This window comes from Siphateles boraxobius, unplaced genomic scaffold (genome assembly GCF_051911475.1).
Source record: "Siphateles boraxobius isolate OS27281-9 unplaced genomic scaffold, OSU_SipBor_1 102, whole genome shotgun sequence".
NCBI lineage: Eukaryota > Metazoa > Chordata > Actinopteri > Cypriniformes > Leuciscidae > Siphateles > Siphateles boraxobius.
The window spans coordinates 1,677,358-1,690,000 of NW_027508703.1; the positions used below are offsets into that span (position 1 = coordinate 1,677,358).

Consider the following 12,643-nt stretch of genomic DNA (forward strand, 5'->3'; position numbering starts at 1 on the left):
GGTGAGGACCCTTCGGGCGTCCGTGGACCCTTGGACGGCCGGGGCGAAGACCTATGGCCCCCCCCAAAAAATACTTGGGGTGAGTGCCCGGATTAGGGACAGGCTCAGGATCGGGAACAGACACCGGCTCAGGAACAGAAACCGGCTCAGGATCAGCAGCCACTAAAACAGTAACCGCCACAAGGACAGACACAAACACAGAAACAGACACTGGCTCAGGCACAAGAAGAGTCTCTGGCTGAGCAGACGGAACGCGAACAGTCTCCGCGTGCCTGACGTACTCCAGCAGTGAAGAGGGCTTGATGCTGGATGAAACCAGCGGCGAAGAGGGCCTGGTGCTGGACGGAACCAACGGCGAAGAGGGCCTGGTGCTGGACGGAACCAGCGGCGAAGAGGGCTTGGTGCTGGACGGAACCAGCGGCGAAGAGGGCTTGGTGCTGGACGGAACCAGCGGCGAAGAGGGTTTGGTGCTGGACGGAACCAGCGGGGAAAATGGCTTAGAACACACGGTCTCTGGCTGGACGGTCTCTGGCTGGACGGTCTCTGGCTGGACGGTCTCTGGCTGGACGGTCTCTGGCTGGACGGTCTCTGGCTGGACGGTCTCTCGCTGGACGGTCTCTCGCTGGACGGTCTCTGGCTGGACGGTCTCTGGCTGGACGGTCTCTGATTCTATGCTGGACGGGACCAGCGGTGAAGATCCTGTGCTGGACGGGACCAGCGGTGAAGGCCCTGTGCTGGACGGGACCAGCGGTGAAGGCCCTGTGCTGGACGGGACCAGCGGTGAAGGCCCTGTGCTGGACGGGACCAGCGGTGAAGGCCCTGTGCTGGACGGGACCAGCGGTGAAGGCCCTGTGCTGGACGGGACCAGCGGTGAAGGCCCTGTGCTGGACGGGACCAGCGGTGAAGGCCCTGTGCTGGACGGGACCAGCGGTGAAGGCCCTGTGCTGGACGGGACCAGCGGTGAAGGCCCTGTGCTGGACGGGACCAGCGGTGAAGGCCCTGTGCTGGACGGGACCAGCGGTGAAGGCCCTGTGATGGACGGGACCAGCGGTGAAGGCTCTGTGCTGGACGGGACCAGCGGTGAAGGCTCTGTGCTGGACGGGAGCAGCGGTGAAGGCTCTGTGCTGGAGGGGACCAGCGATGAAGGCTCTGTGCTGGACGGGACCAGCGGTGAAGGCCCTGTGCTGGACGGGACCAGCGGTGAAGGCCCTGTGCTGGACGGGACCAGCTGTGAAGGCTCTGTGCTGGACGGGACCAGCTGTGAAGGCTCTGTGCTGGACGGGACCAGCGGTGAAGGCCCTGTGCTGGACGGGACCAGCGGTGAAGGCTCTGAGCTGGATGGGACCCGCGATGAATGCTCGGCCATCTTGGGTGAAGCGGGGGACACTGAGCTCTTGGAGAGGTATGTAGAGGATTCCGGATCGATGTGAACTGGGCCTACATACTTCCGGATAGGGACTGAATGATGATTTTGACTATCTTCTGCATAGTCAACGAGGAAATCAGAGCCATGTAATTCAAGGACATAATTAATAAAGTCCGGGACAGACTTATAACAATCATCAACGGAGACGAAACGGAATAAATTATCATCATCCAGTCCAATCCGGAAGCAGGCATTAATTGTGGAATTACCCCAGTTCACTAGATGGGAAACATCCAGGAACTCCTCAACATACCTCTCCAAAGAACGGCCATTCTGCTGAATGGTGAGGAGCTTGTCTTCAGCCATCACGTTCATCTTTTGGTCGGTTATTTTGTCACGGTGTGTGTAGGCAGGAAGCACTAGGAGACGGGGAATAACTGCTAACAGGAATTTAATATACAAAAACTCAGGAACTACAACACTTACAACCATATAAACGCAATAACCGACCAGTAGTGAGGAAGAACACTGGGTTTACATACACAGAGAACAGATGGGGGAACAAGACACAGATGGGGCAAATTAACTAGACACAGGTGAAGGAACTGAACACAAACGAGGAGCGGGAAAACTGGAACACAGGACTGAACCAAAAACACCGAGCAGGGGGAAACCCAGGACACACATGTAACAATATATATATATTTTTTTTTTTCCTTTACATTCATATTTAAATATAAAATTTGTTAAATGTAGAATACATGAATGCATTTTACAAGATTACAAATAGTAATTTAGTGACTGAAATATTTTATAAAGCGTCCTCTATATCTCTGGACGCTGTTGCTCCGCTTAAGCGTAAAAAGATGAAGGTTGCTGGCCAGCCGTTGTTAAACGATGTCACTCTCAGACAAGCGTGTCGAAAAGCAGAGCGAAAGTGGAAAAAAGATAGGCTACAGGTTTCATTTGACATTTTAAAATCAAATCTGTTCAACTATCAAATGGCAGTAAAGAAGGCAAAATCTAATTTCTTTTCTCAATTAATTTCTGAAAACACGAAGCGACCAAAAATCCTGTTTGATACGATTGACTCTCTTCTAAACCCGACTACGATTTTATCTGAAATTCACTCCAAAAATGAATGATATTAGAAGCTCCATTGTTTCCTCTGAACCGTGTCACTTGCAACCGCCTTGTTCTATGAGTTGTTTGTCTAAAGATGAGATGTTTGTCTAACTTTCAACCTGTCTCTCCAACTCAGTTAGCTGATGCAATCTTTACTATGAAGTGTTCTGGTTCTAAGTTAGATATGATCCCAGCTCGTCTTTTTAAGGATGTTTTTTCTACTATTAGTCCTATGGTAACTGCTATCATTAACAGCTCTTTAGCCAAAGGTATTGTTCCAGCTAGTTTTAACCATGCAATTGTGCAACCTATGTTGAAAAAACCTCAACTTGATCCAGAAATGTGCAGTAACTATCGACCAATCTCTAAACTGCCTTTCTTCTCCAAGCTTTTAGAGAAAGTAGTTTTCTCACAGCTCCAGTCTTATTTGGATTCTTTTAATATTTTGGACATGTTCCAATCTGGTTTTAGATCATTGCAGAGCACTGAGTCAGCTCTGTTGAGGGTTACAAATGATATCTTGCTTGCTCTGGATTCAGACTCTTGTGTTGTGCTGGTTTTGTTGGACCTGAGCGCTGCATTTGATACCACTGACCACAACATTCTTCTTGAACGGCTAGAATATATGGTAGGTGTCAAGGGCACTGTATTACAATGGTTTGCTTCCTGCCTCGAAAAAAGGACCTTTTCTTTAAATTTAGGAAATTGTTCCTCATCATTTGCGTCTTTTTTGTTTGGTGTGCCCCAGGGATCCATCTTGGGACCTTTATTGTTTTCCCTTTATATGCTCCCCTTGGCCCTCATTTTTCAGAAGTACAACATTTCATATCACGGTTATGCAAATGATTCTCAGTTTTACCTTCCAGTAACCCTAACCCTAACCACTGCTTCATTTGATGTGTTATTGGAATGTGTAAATTATATCAAGAGGTGGATGACAAATAATTGTCTGCAGCTAAATGAGGATAAAACAGAGGTTTTAATTCTGGGTTATCCTGCATATTCCTCACATGCTCTGAAAGCCCAGTTAGGTCCTCTCTCAACAAATGTACACAAACAAATTAAAAACCTTGGAGTGATCTTTGACTCTTCACTATTTTTTTTATAAACAAATTAGTGCTGTTATTAGAGGAAGATTTTTCTATTTAAGATCTTTTGCAAAGTTGAACAACCTTCTTTCAAGCAAAGATCTAAAAGTTGCGATTCATGCATTTGTAACATAACGATTAGATTATTTTAACTCTCTTTATTCTGGTCTCCCTCAATCTTCACTATCTCGATTGCAGGTTGTTCAAAATGCGGCTGCAAGACTTTTGACTGGGTCTAGAAAGAGGGATCATATTCCTCCTGTTTTAGCATCCCTTCAATGGCTTCCCATTAAATTCAGAGTTGATTTTAAGATCCTTATGTCTGTATATAAGGCGTTGTCTGGCTGTGCACCAAGATATATTAGTGATCTTCTTGTGCCATACTGTCCTGCTAGGGCACTTAGATCTTCTAATCACCTGCTCTTAAATGTGTCACGGTGTCGCTACAAATCAAAGGGTGATCGGGCCTTTTCTGTGGCTGGGCACAAGCTTTGGGCACAAGCTTTGGAATGGTCTCCCTTATCATGTGAGGTCTGCTCCTTCATCGGACATTTTTAAATCTACTCTTAAAACGCATGTAATTGTTGTTTTTTATAGTGTAGACCTGCTTTGTACTATGTACAGGACTTTGGATCAATCTATATTGTGTTTAAATGTGCTTTATAAATAAATGTTGTTGTTTTTGTATTTGTTTTTATTAACATGTTTAGATTTCATAAAATATCTGTGCAGATTTTTTCAAGAATTACTTTTTGTTGCTGATTTCTATATTTACTAAGTTTAATAAAAAAGGATCAAAGTTTATGATCATATATTTTTATTAATATGTTGTTTTTCTCTATAATGAAGTAGTGCGTATTTAGTGGATTCTGGATTGTGTTAAACAAATGAAACAAGTGACCATTAGTTCATACTGTATATGAATGATACATTTTGTGGCCTTTTCTGTGATTGGCCAGTTTGTTGTGATTGTTTCAGTTATTTACTGAATTGAAAATTTAAAATAAAGGTATTTAATATTTAAAGGTGTTAACTGTAATCTTACGCTGCAAAATTATAATTTACAAAGGATTAAATTCATTACAATTAATTAATGAATGAAGCCAACAAAAAACTTATGACAAAGCCATAAAACGGACAATTAAACGGCATAATCGTCAAAGCCCTAAAACAGACAATTAATAGCCATAACCGCCACAATGAAGGAGACATGAAACTAGATGGGTCCATCCTAGATGGAGACTTGGAGCTGGACAGGACCATACGTGATGAAGGAGACTTGATGAAGGAGACTTGGAACTGGACATGACCATACGTGATGAAGGAGACTTGATGAAGGAGACTTGGAGCTGGATGGGACCATCCTTGATGAAGGAGACTTGATGAAGGAGACTTGGAGATGGACAGGACCATCCTTGATGAAGGAGACTTGGAGCTGGACAGGACCATTCTTGATGAAGGAGACTTGATGAAGGAGACTTGGAGCTGGATGGTACCATCCTTGATGAAGGAGACTTGATGAAGGAGACTTGGAGATGGACAGGACCATCCTTGATGAAGGAGACTTGATGAAGGAGACTTGGAGCTGGACAGGACCATCCTTGATGAAGGAGACTTGATGAAGGAGACTTGGAGCTGGACAGGACCATACGTGATGAAGGAGACTTGATGAAGGAGACTTGGAGCTGGATGGGACCATCATTGATGAAGGAGACTTGGACCTGGATGGGACCATCCTTGATGAAGGAGGCATGGAACTAGACGGGACCATCCTTGATGGAGACTTGGAGCTGGATGGGACCATCCTTGATGAAGGAGACTTGATGAAGGAGACTTGGAGCTGGACAGGACCATCCTTGATGAAGGAGACTCGATGAAGGAGACTTGGAGATGGACAGGACCATACGTGATGAAGGAGACTTGATGAAGCAGACTTGGAGCTGGATGGGACCATCCTTGATGAAGGAGACTTGATGAAGGAGACTTGGAGATGGACAGGACCATCCTTGATGAAGGAGACTTGATGAAGGAGACTTGGAGCTGGACAGGACCATTCTTGATGAAGGAGACTTGATGAAGGAGACTTGGAGCTGGATGGGACCATCCTTGATAAAGGAGACTTGATGAAGGAGACTTGGAGATGGACAGGACCATCCTTGATAAAGGAGACTTGATGAAGGAGACTTGGAGCTGGACAGGACCATCCTTGATGAAGGAGACTTGATGAGGGAGACTTGGAGCTGGACAGGACCATACGTGATGAAGGAGACTTGATGAAGGAGACTTGGAGCTGGATGGGACCATCCTTGATGAAGGAGACTTGGAGCTGGATGGGACCATCCTTGATGAAGGAGACATGGAACTAGACGGGACCATCCTTGATGGAGACTTGGAGCTGGATGGGACCATCCTTGATGAAGGAGACTTGATGAAGGAGACTTGGAGCTGGACAGGACCATCCTTGATGAAGGAGACTTGATGAAGGACACTTGGAGCTGGACAGGACCATACGTGATGAAGGAGACTTGATGAAGGAGACTTGGAGCTGGACAGGACCATACGTGATGAAGGAGACTTGATGAAGGAGACTCGGAGCTGGATGGGACCATCCTTGATGAAGGAGACTTGGAGCTGGATGGGACCATCCTTGATGAAGGAGACATAGAACTAGACGGGACCATACTTGATGGAGACTTGGAGATGGATGGGACCATCCTTGATGAAGGAGACTTGATGAAGGAGACTTGGAGCTGGATGGGACCATCCTTGATGAAGGAGACTTGATGAAGGAGACTTGGAGCTGGACAGGACCGTACGTGATGAAGGAGACTTGATGAAGGAGACTTGGAGCTGGATGGGACCATCCTTGATGAAGGAGACTTGGAGCTGGATGGGACCATCCTTGATGAAGGAGACATGGAACTAGACGGGACCATCCTTGATGGAGACTTGGAGCTGGACAGGACCATACGTGATGAAGGAGACTTGATGAAGGAGACTTGGAGCTGGATGGGACCATCCTTGATGAAGGAGACTTGGAGCTGGATGGGACCATCCTTGATGAAGGAGACATAGAACTAGACGGGACCATACTTGATGGAGACTTGGAGATGGATGGGACCATCCTTGATGAAGGAGACTTGATGAAGGAGACTTGGAGCTGGATGGGACCATCCTTGATGAAGGAGACTTGATGAAGGAGACTTGGAGCTGGACAGGACCGTACGTGATGAAGGAGACTTGATGAAGGAGACTTGGAGCTGGATGGGACCATCCTTGATGAAGGAGACTTGGAGCTGGATGGGACCATCCTTGATGAAGGAGACATGGAACTAGACGGGACCATCCTTGATGGAGACTTGGAGCTGGACAGGACCATACGTGATGAAGGAGACTTGATGAAGGAGACTTGGAGCTGGATGGGACCATCCTTGATGAAGGAGACTTGGAGCTGGATGGGACCATCCTTGATGAAGGAGACATGGAACTAGACGGGACCATCCTTGATGGAGACTTGGAGCTGGACAGGACCATACGTGATGAAGGAGACTTGATGAAGGAGACTTGGAGCTGGACGGGAACATCCTTGATGAAGGAGACTTGATGAAGGAGACTTGGAACTAGACGGGACCATCCTTGATGGAGACTTGGAGCTGGATGGGACCATCCTTGATGAAGGAGACTTGATGAAGGAGACTTGGAGCTGGACAGGACCATCCTTGATGAAGGAGACTTGATGAAGGAGACTTGGAGCTGGACGGGACCATCCTTGATGAAGGAGACTTGGAGCTGGATGGGACCATCCTTGATGAAGGAGACATAGAACTAGACGGGACCATCCTTGATGGAGACTTGGAGATGGATGGGACCATCCTTGATGAAGGAGACTTGATGAAGGAGACTTGGAGCTGGACAGGACCATCCTTGATGAAGGAGACTTGATGAAGGAGACTTGGAGCTGGACAGGACCATACGTGATGAAGGAGACTTGATGAAGGAGACTTGGAGCTGGACAGGACCGTACGTGATGAAGGAGACTTGATGAAGGAGACTTGGAGCTGGATGGGACCATCCTTGATGAAGGAGACTTGGAGCTGGATGGGACCATCCTTGATGAAGGAGACATAGAACTTGACGGGACCATCCTTGATGGAGACTTGGAGATGAATGGGACCATCCTTGATGAAGGAGACTTGATGAAGGAGACTTGGAGCTGGATGGGACCATCCTTGATGAAGGAGACTTGATGAAGGAGACTTGGAGCTGGACAGGACCGTACGTGATGAAGGAGACTTGATGAAGGAGACTTGGAGCTGGATGGGACCATGCTTGATGAAGGAGACTTGGAGCTGGATGGGACCATCCTTGATGAAGGAGACATGGAACTAGACGGGACCATCCTTGATGGAGACTTGGAGCTGGACAGGACCATACGTGATGAAGGAGACTTGATGAAGGAGACTTGCAGCTGGACAGGAACATCCTTGATGAAGGAGACTTGATGAAGGAGACTTGGAACTAGACGGGACCATCCTTGATGGAGACTTGGAGCTGGACAGGACCATACGTGATGAAGGAGACTTGATGAAGGAGACTTGGAACTAGACGGGACCATCCTTGATAGAGACTTGGAGCTGGATGGGACCATCCTTGATGAAGGAGACTTGGAGCTGGATGGGACCATCCGTTATGAAGGAGACTTGATGAAGGAGACTTGGAGCTGGATGGGACCATCCGTGATGAAGGAGACTTGATGAAGGAGACTTGGAGCTGGATGGGACCATCCTTGATGAAGGACATTTGGAGCTGGACCCTGCTTATAGCACGAACCTCAGCGAAGGGGGTGAGACAAAACATCAAGATGTAGAGTCAGAATTGTGAGGAAAAAAGTCAGAACTGCAAGAGGAAAAGTTGCAATTACGTTTTTATTTTTTAATCCATGCTGAAACAAGTGTCCGTATTTTACAGAGATTTTACAGAGGTAAAAACAACATACCTAGCTATGTTGACATAATTCGGAAAGTCCCCTTTACATAGACTAATCTGACTTCTTACCAACAGCCATGTGTGTGAGTGAAGGCATCTTGGAGGCTTTGATGTATGGCTTTATAGTTGAGTCTAATATTAGCTCCTGGCTCCTCTCACTCCTCTCAAGTAACAACAGGGATCAGTTGGTGACCTGCGGCTTGCTTCAGTCTGAGAGACAGAAAGAAACAGACAGACAGAGTACAGTGTTGAAGATTAAGGGAGTGTGAGAACAGGTTCCTACTGTGATTGGGAGATGGATTTAACCGAGAAAGAAAGTGGCGTCTCTCGACCTCAGACTGCCTGCAAGCAAGCACACTTCTTAAGGGACGTGCTCTTTCACGGCAAATTTCAGGTGCGTGTGGCATGTGTTAATGATTATTCAGGAAGTATTAGGACTTTTATACCCCATATTTATAATGCATATGCAATATCTGCGATTAATGATGTCTATTATTGGTTGCTTAATTGACAATTTGATAAACGTACATGAAGTACATAAAAATCAATAAGTACAGTAAATGAGCATGTGCTAGATCTATATAAAATATGAGCGAATGTCCCCATAAGATGAAGGGGGATGCCAGAGGAAATCGTACACCCCATAACACAGTCAGCAGTTGCTGGATCGGTTGCAGTCGCTCTACAAAAAAAGCTGACCTCATAAATTAGGACTTCAAAAAATATTTTCTATCTAAGATTACTGTCGCATAGTGTGTTTGTGCTGAGCGCATTTTACAGGGAACGCATCAGAACTAGTTACAGTGCAACAGAAACCTGCTTACTGTACTTCATTGTCAATATTATATATAACTGTCACATTATTAGTTATTAATTGTGGTTCCCATAGACGTAATAAGAGCCGGTAGTTGACAGTCTCAAGTTCAAGGTAACTCGTGTCGAACATGATTTAACAGTGTATTAGCGGCTGCATGTCAAACATGACTCAGATCCATTCATTACGGGAGCTGAACTGAGATCAAAACATTCACCAACATCTCCAGCACTTTGACCTCCGACACTGAAATACTGTGGCCAAACATGGACATTTCATGTTTAGAAGTTATGAAACATTACTGGATCTATAGTGGTAATAATTATGGCTTTCACAAAAGGTAATATTAACGACTCAGAGATGAATGAATATGCACCTTAGAGAGTTGTGCTCCTTCATCTGACGTTAAGATTATCCAGTTGTGTTGAACCTTGTGTTGAATTGTTGGTACAATTCTGTTTTTAGAACGCTTCTGTAAGAGTCTTCTGCTCACCAAGGCTGAATTTATTTGGTCAAAATACAGTAAAAACAGTAATAGTTGAAATGTTACAATTTCAGATAACTGTATTTTCACATGATCCTTCAGAAATCATTATAATATGCTGATTTGCTGCTCAGTCATCAGTTTTTATTGGTGCTTAATTATTAATAATGATCAATGTTGAAAATGCTTCATATTTTTGTATAAAATATATTTTCAGGATTCAAAAGAACAGCATTTATTTGAAATAGAAATCTTTTGGTAACAATATAAATGTCTTTACTGTCACTTTGTTGTCAATTGTTATTGTTGAATAAAATGTTTTATATATATATATATATATATATATATAAATAAATGTCTTACTCCAAACTTTTGAATGGTCGTGTTTCACAGTTTCCACAAAAATAAATAAATAAATAAATAAATAATTCACATAGAAAACAGTTATTTTAAATTTATAATAATATTGAGCGCATATTTAAAATGAAAGTAAACATTCTTAAAAAATCTAAATTATTCCAATAAATTCACTGGTAGTGCTGAGTGTCTTATAAAGGCATTTAATGCTTTTGTAATCTTTGTTATTGTGTACATTTTCAACAACAACAATGAATTAAAGTCATTTATATTGTGTCCCTATTGCCTTTGATTAACCTAAGAAAATAACATCTGGTTTAGTACATATAAGTGGTCTGAGATTGATGTTTATTTCATAACATTTTACAGGCTTCTCAACAATTCTTATGTTTGTAAACACACACTAATCTCTTACACACTAGAGATTAAATAACACTAACATACTGTATATCAGCTCTGAAATGTCTTCTGCAAAACATTTACATCACATGAGATTTGCTCATTCACATTTGTCAATGTCCTTCAGTTTGTTTTAATGATAAATACCCTGTCCGATACGACAGAAACTCTGTAAAAACTATTTACATCTATCATTATTAGCCTACTGCTTTTCACATTTTAGTAGAACAGTAAATACACAGAAACAAGTATTTGAAACAATTTTCACTGAGAATTTGCTAAATTTCACAAATAGTTCCAAAGAAATTTCAAGTAACACACTGAATTAAACGAGAAAGTGTTTTATTGTAAAAGCTCTAGTTATCTGAAAAAAATCATTTTGACAGTGTTTGTCTAAGAATGCATGTATGAGAATGATGTAATGAACAAAAACACGTGAACACTTTCTGCTGACTCTCAACATTCACTCTTTCTTTTCATTCAACATCCACTGCAACGGTGCCTTTAGTTTGATAAAGAATATGATAATAAGCCGCAATTTATATTTGTCCGTGAACTTCTTCCAAGCTTTTCCGCAGAAGCCGTGAGATCATGACGAACATAAATTCCATGAAGTGTGTCGACAACTTCTGATGATCCTCCTCTAGTGCTGATCTGAGTTCAGGACAGTGAGGTGTACGGATCTTGACCTTTGACTGGCCACACACACACACACACACACACTCATGTTCTGGCCTCCTCTCTCCTCTCAGCTCCTGAAGTCTCTCACTCCTGAGGAGAACACTCAATGCCGGCAGGGTCTGTTCTTCCAGGACGGCCAGAGACGGGTGGACTATATCCTCACCTACCACATCAAGAAGAGCCGCGCCGGGGGCTCCCGCCTCAGAGACAACGCCTTCACGCGCACCCTCAGACGGGGCCGGCACCCGGCCGACGCGGAGCACAGCGCAGAGCACCAGGACCGGGACAAGGCCCTGCGCCGGGACGAGTTCCAGAGCAGTCTGCTGGAGATGGGCCTGGAGCTGGAGCGAGACGAGGAGGTACGTGTGTTTGCCCAGGGCTTTTGTCCGCCGCAGGTTTGCTTTGTCTTTCGGCTGAGCTCAGCTGTTTTACTTCAGCACAAAACACACATTGTCATGTCACACAGCACTGACGGCGAGACTCGAAACTGACACACTTGCAGCTGCTCGTTCATGGGTTTGCTGTGGTCAAGCGTGGTCCTGAATGCTGATTGGCCAGCACTGGAACACACACGAGTCTGCAGTGAATATCAGTCTCTCTGTGTGTACTGGAACACACACACGGGTCTGGAGGTCTCTGAACTACACACACGAGCTGGGAAACGTGAACTTAATGCTTGACCAATGAAATTATAGGAGCCGATCTACAATATATAGTAACACCGGCTACTGTGTCAAAGAACATTTGATTTGTGGCCTTAAAGTCATTTCCATGCATTCTTATTTCTGAATAGCCTTCCAGTCAGGAGATTACGTCTTATTGAACATATACTTGCTGATAATATAATGGAGTAAAAGGCCTCTTCAGTTTACGTAAAGAGAAAACACTTTCTCTTTGTGACATTACAGTATATTTTACTTTATCATAAATGCTTGTCAGTACAATACTGTATTTGATACAATTGTAAACTATAATACATTTTGATTTAATTACAAGTGTGATACATTACATTAGTTCACACTTACAGTAAGTTCTTTTAACATAAACTATTTCCGTAAAAAGAAAAGAGAAAGTATATATACTGTATATATATATATATATATATATATATATATATATATATATATATACAGGAATATAATTACAGACAGAGCATTAAATCTTAATTTGGCTCAAGAAGACTCTTAAATATTTTAATTTAAAATATAAAATTCACAATAAGTTAGAAATAGCTATAAAATGAACAATATGACGTTTTGTTTGATTTATTAATATCTTTTTTTACCTTTTGTCACCTGATATCAGTTTTGGCAGAACTTACAGTACAGATACAGTAACACATG

At 43.8% G+C, this 12,643-nt stretch overlaps 2 protein-coding genes across 2 annotated transcripts in view; one reads left to right on the top strand and one right to left on the bottom strand.

Annotated features, from left to right (window-relative positions):
* Positions 1-4,379: 4,379 nt before the first annotated feature.
* LOC143752319 (uncharacterized) lies at positions 4,380-8,660 on the bottom strand. Its single transcript, XM_077245467.1, has 3 exons — positions 8,576-8,660; positions 5,126-8,475; positions 4,380-5,043 (listed from the first exon to the last, which is right to left on the bottom strand). Exon 2 carries the CDS (start codon positions 6,546-6,548, stop codon positions 5,337-5,339), a length of 1,212 nt encoding a protein of 403 aa, XP_077101582.1. The 5' UTR covers positions 6,549-8,475; positions 8,576-8,660; the 3' UTR covers positions 4,380-5,043; positions 5,126-5,336.
* Positions 8,661-8,815: 155 nt separating this feature from the next.
* Positions 8,816-12,643, top strand: part of LOC143752385 (anoctamin-1-like) — a 4,044-nt gene continuing 216 nt past the window's right edge. The window contains exons 1-2 of the mRNA XM_077245521.1: positions 8,816-8,959; positions 11,372-11,659. Coding sequence (XP_077101636.1) covers positions 8,861-8,959; positions 11,372-11,659 — 387 coding nt within the window. The 5' untranslated portion in view covers positions 8,816-8,860. The remainder of the gene's footprint in view (positions 8,960-11,371; positions 11,660-12,643) is intronic.

What these genes read in the sequence shown, in the direction of transcription:
- LOC143752319 (XM_077245467.1), bottom strand. Translation starts at nt 6,548, where the DNA reads ATGGTCCTGTCCAGCTCCAAGTCTCCATCAAGGATGGTCCCGTCTAGT.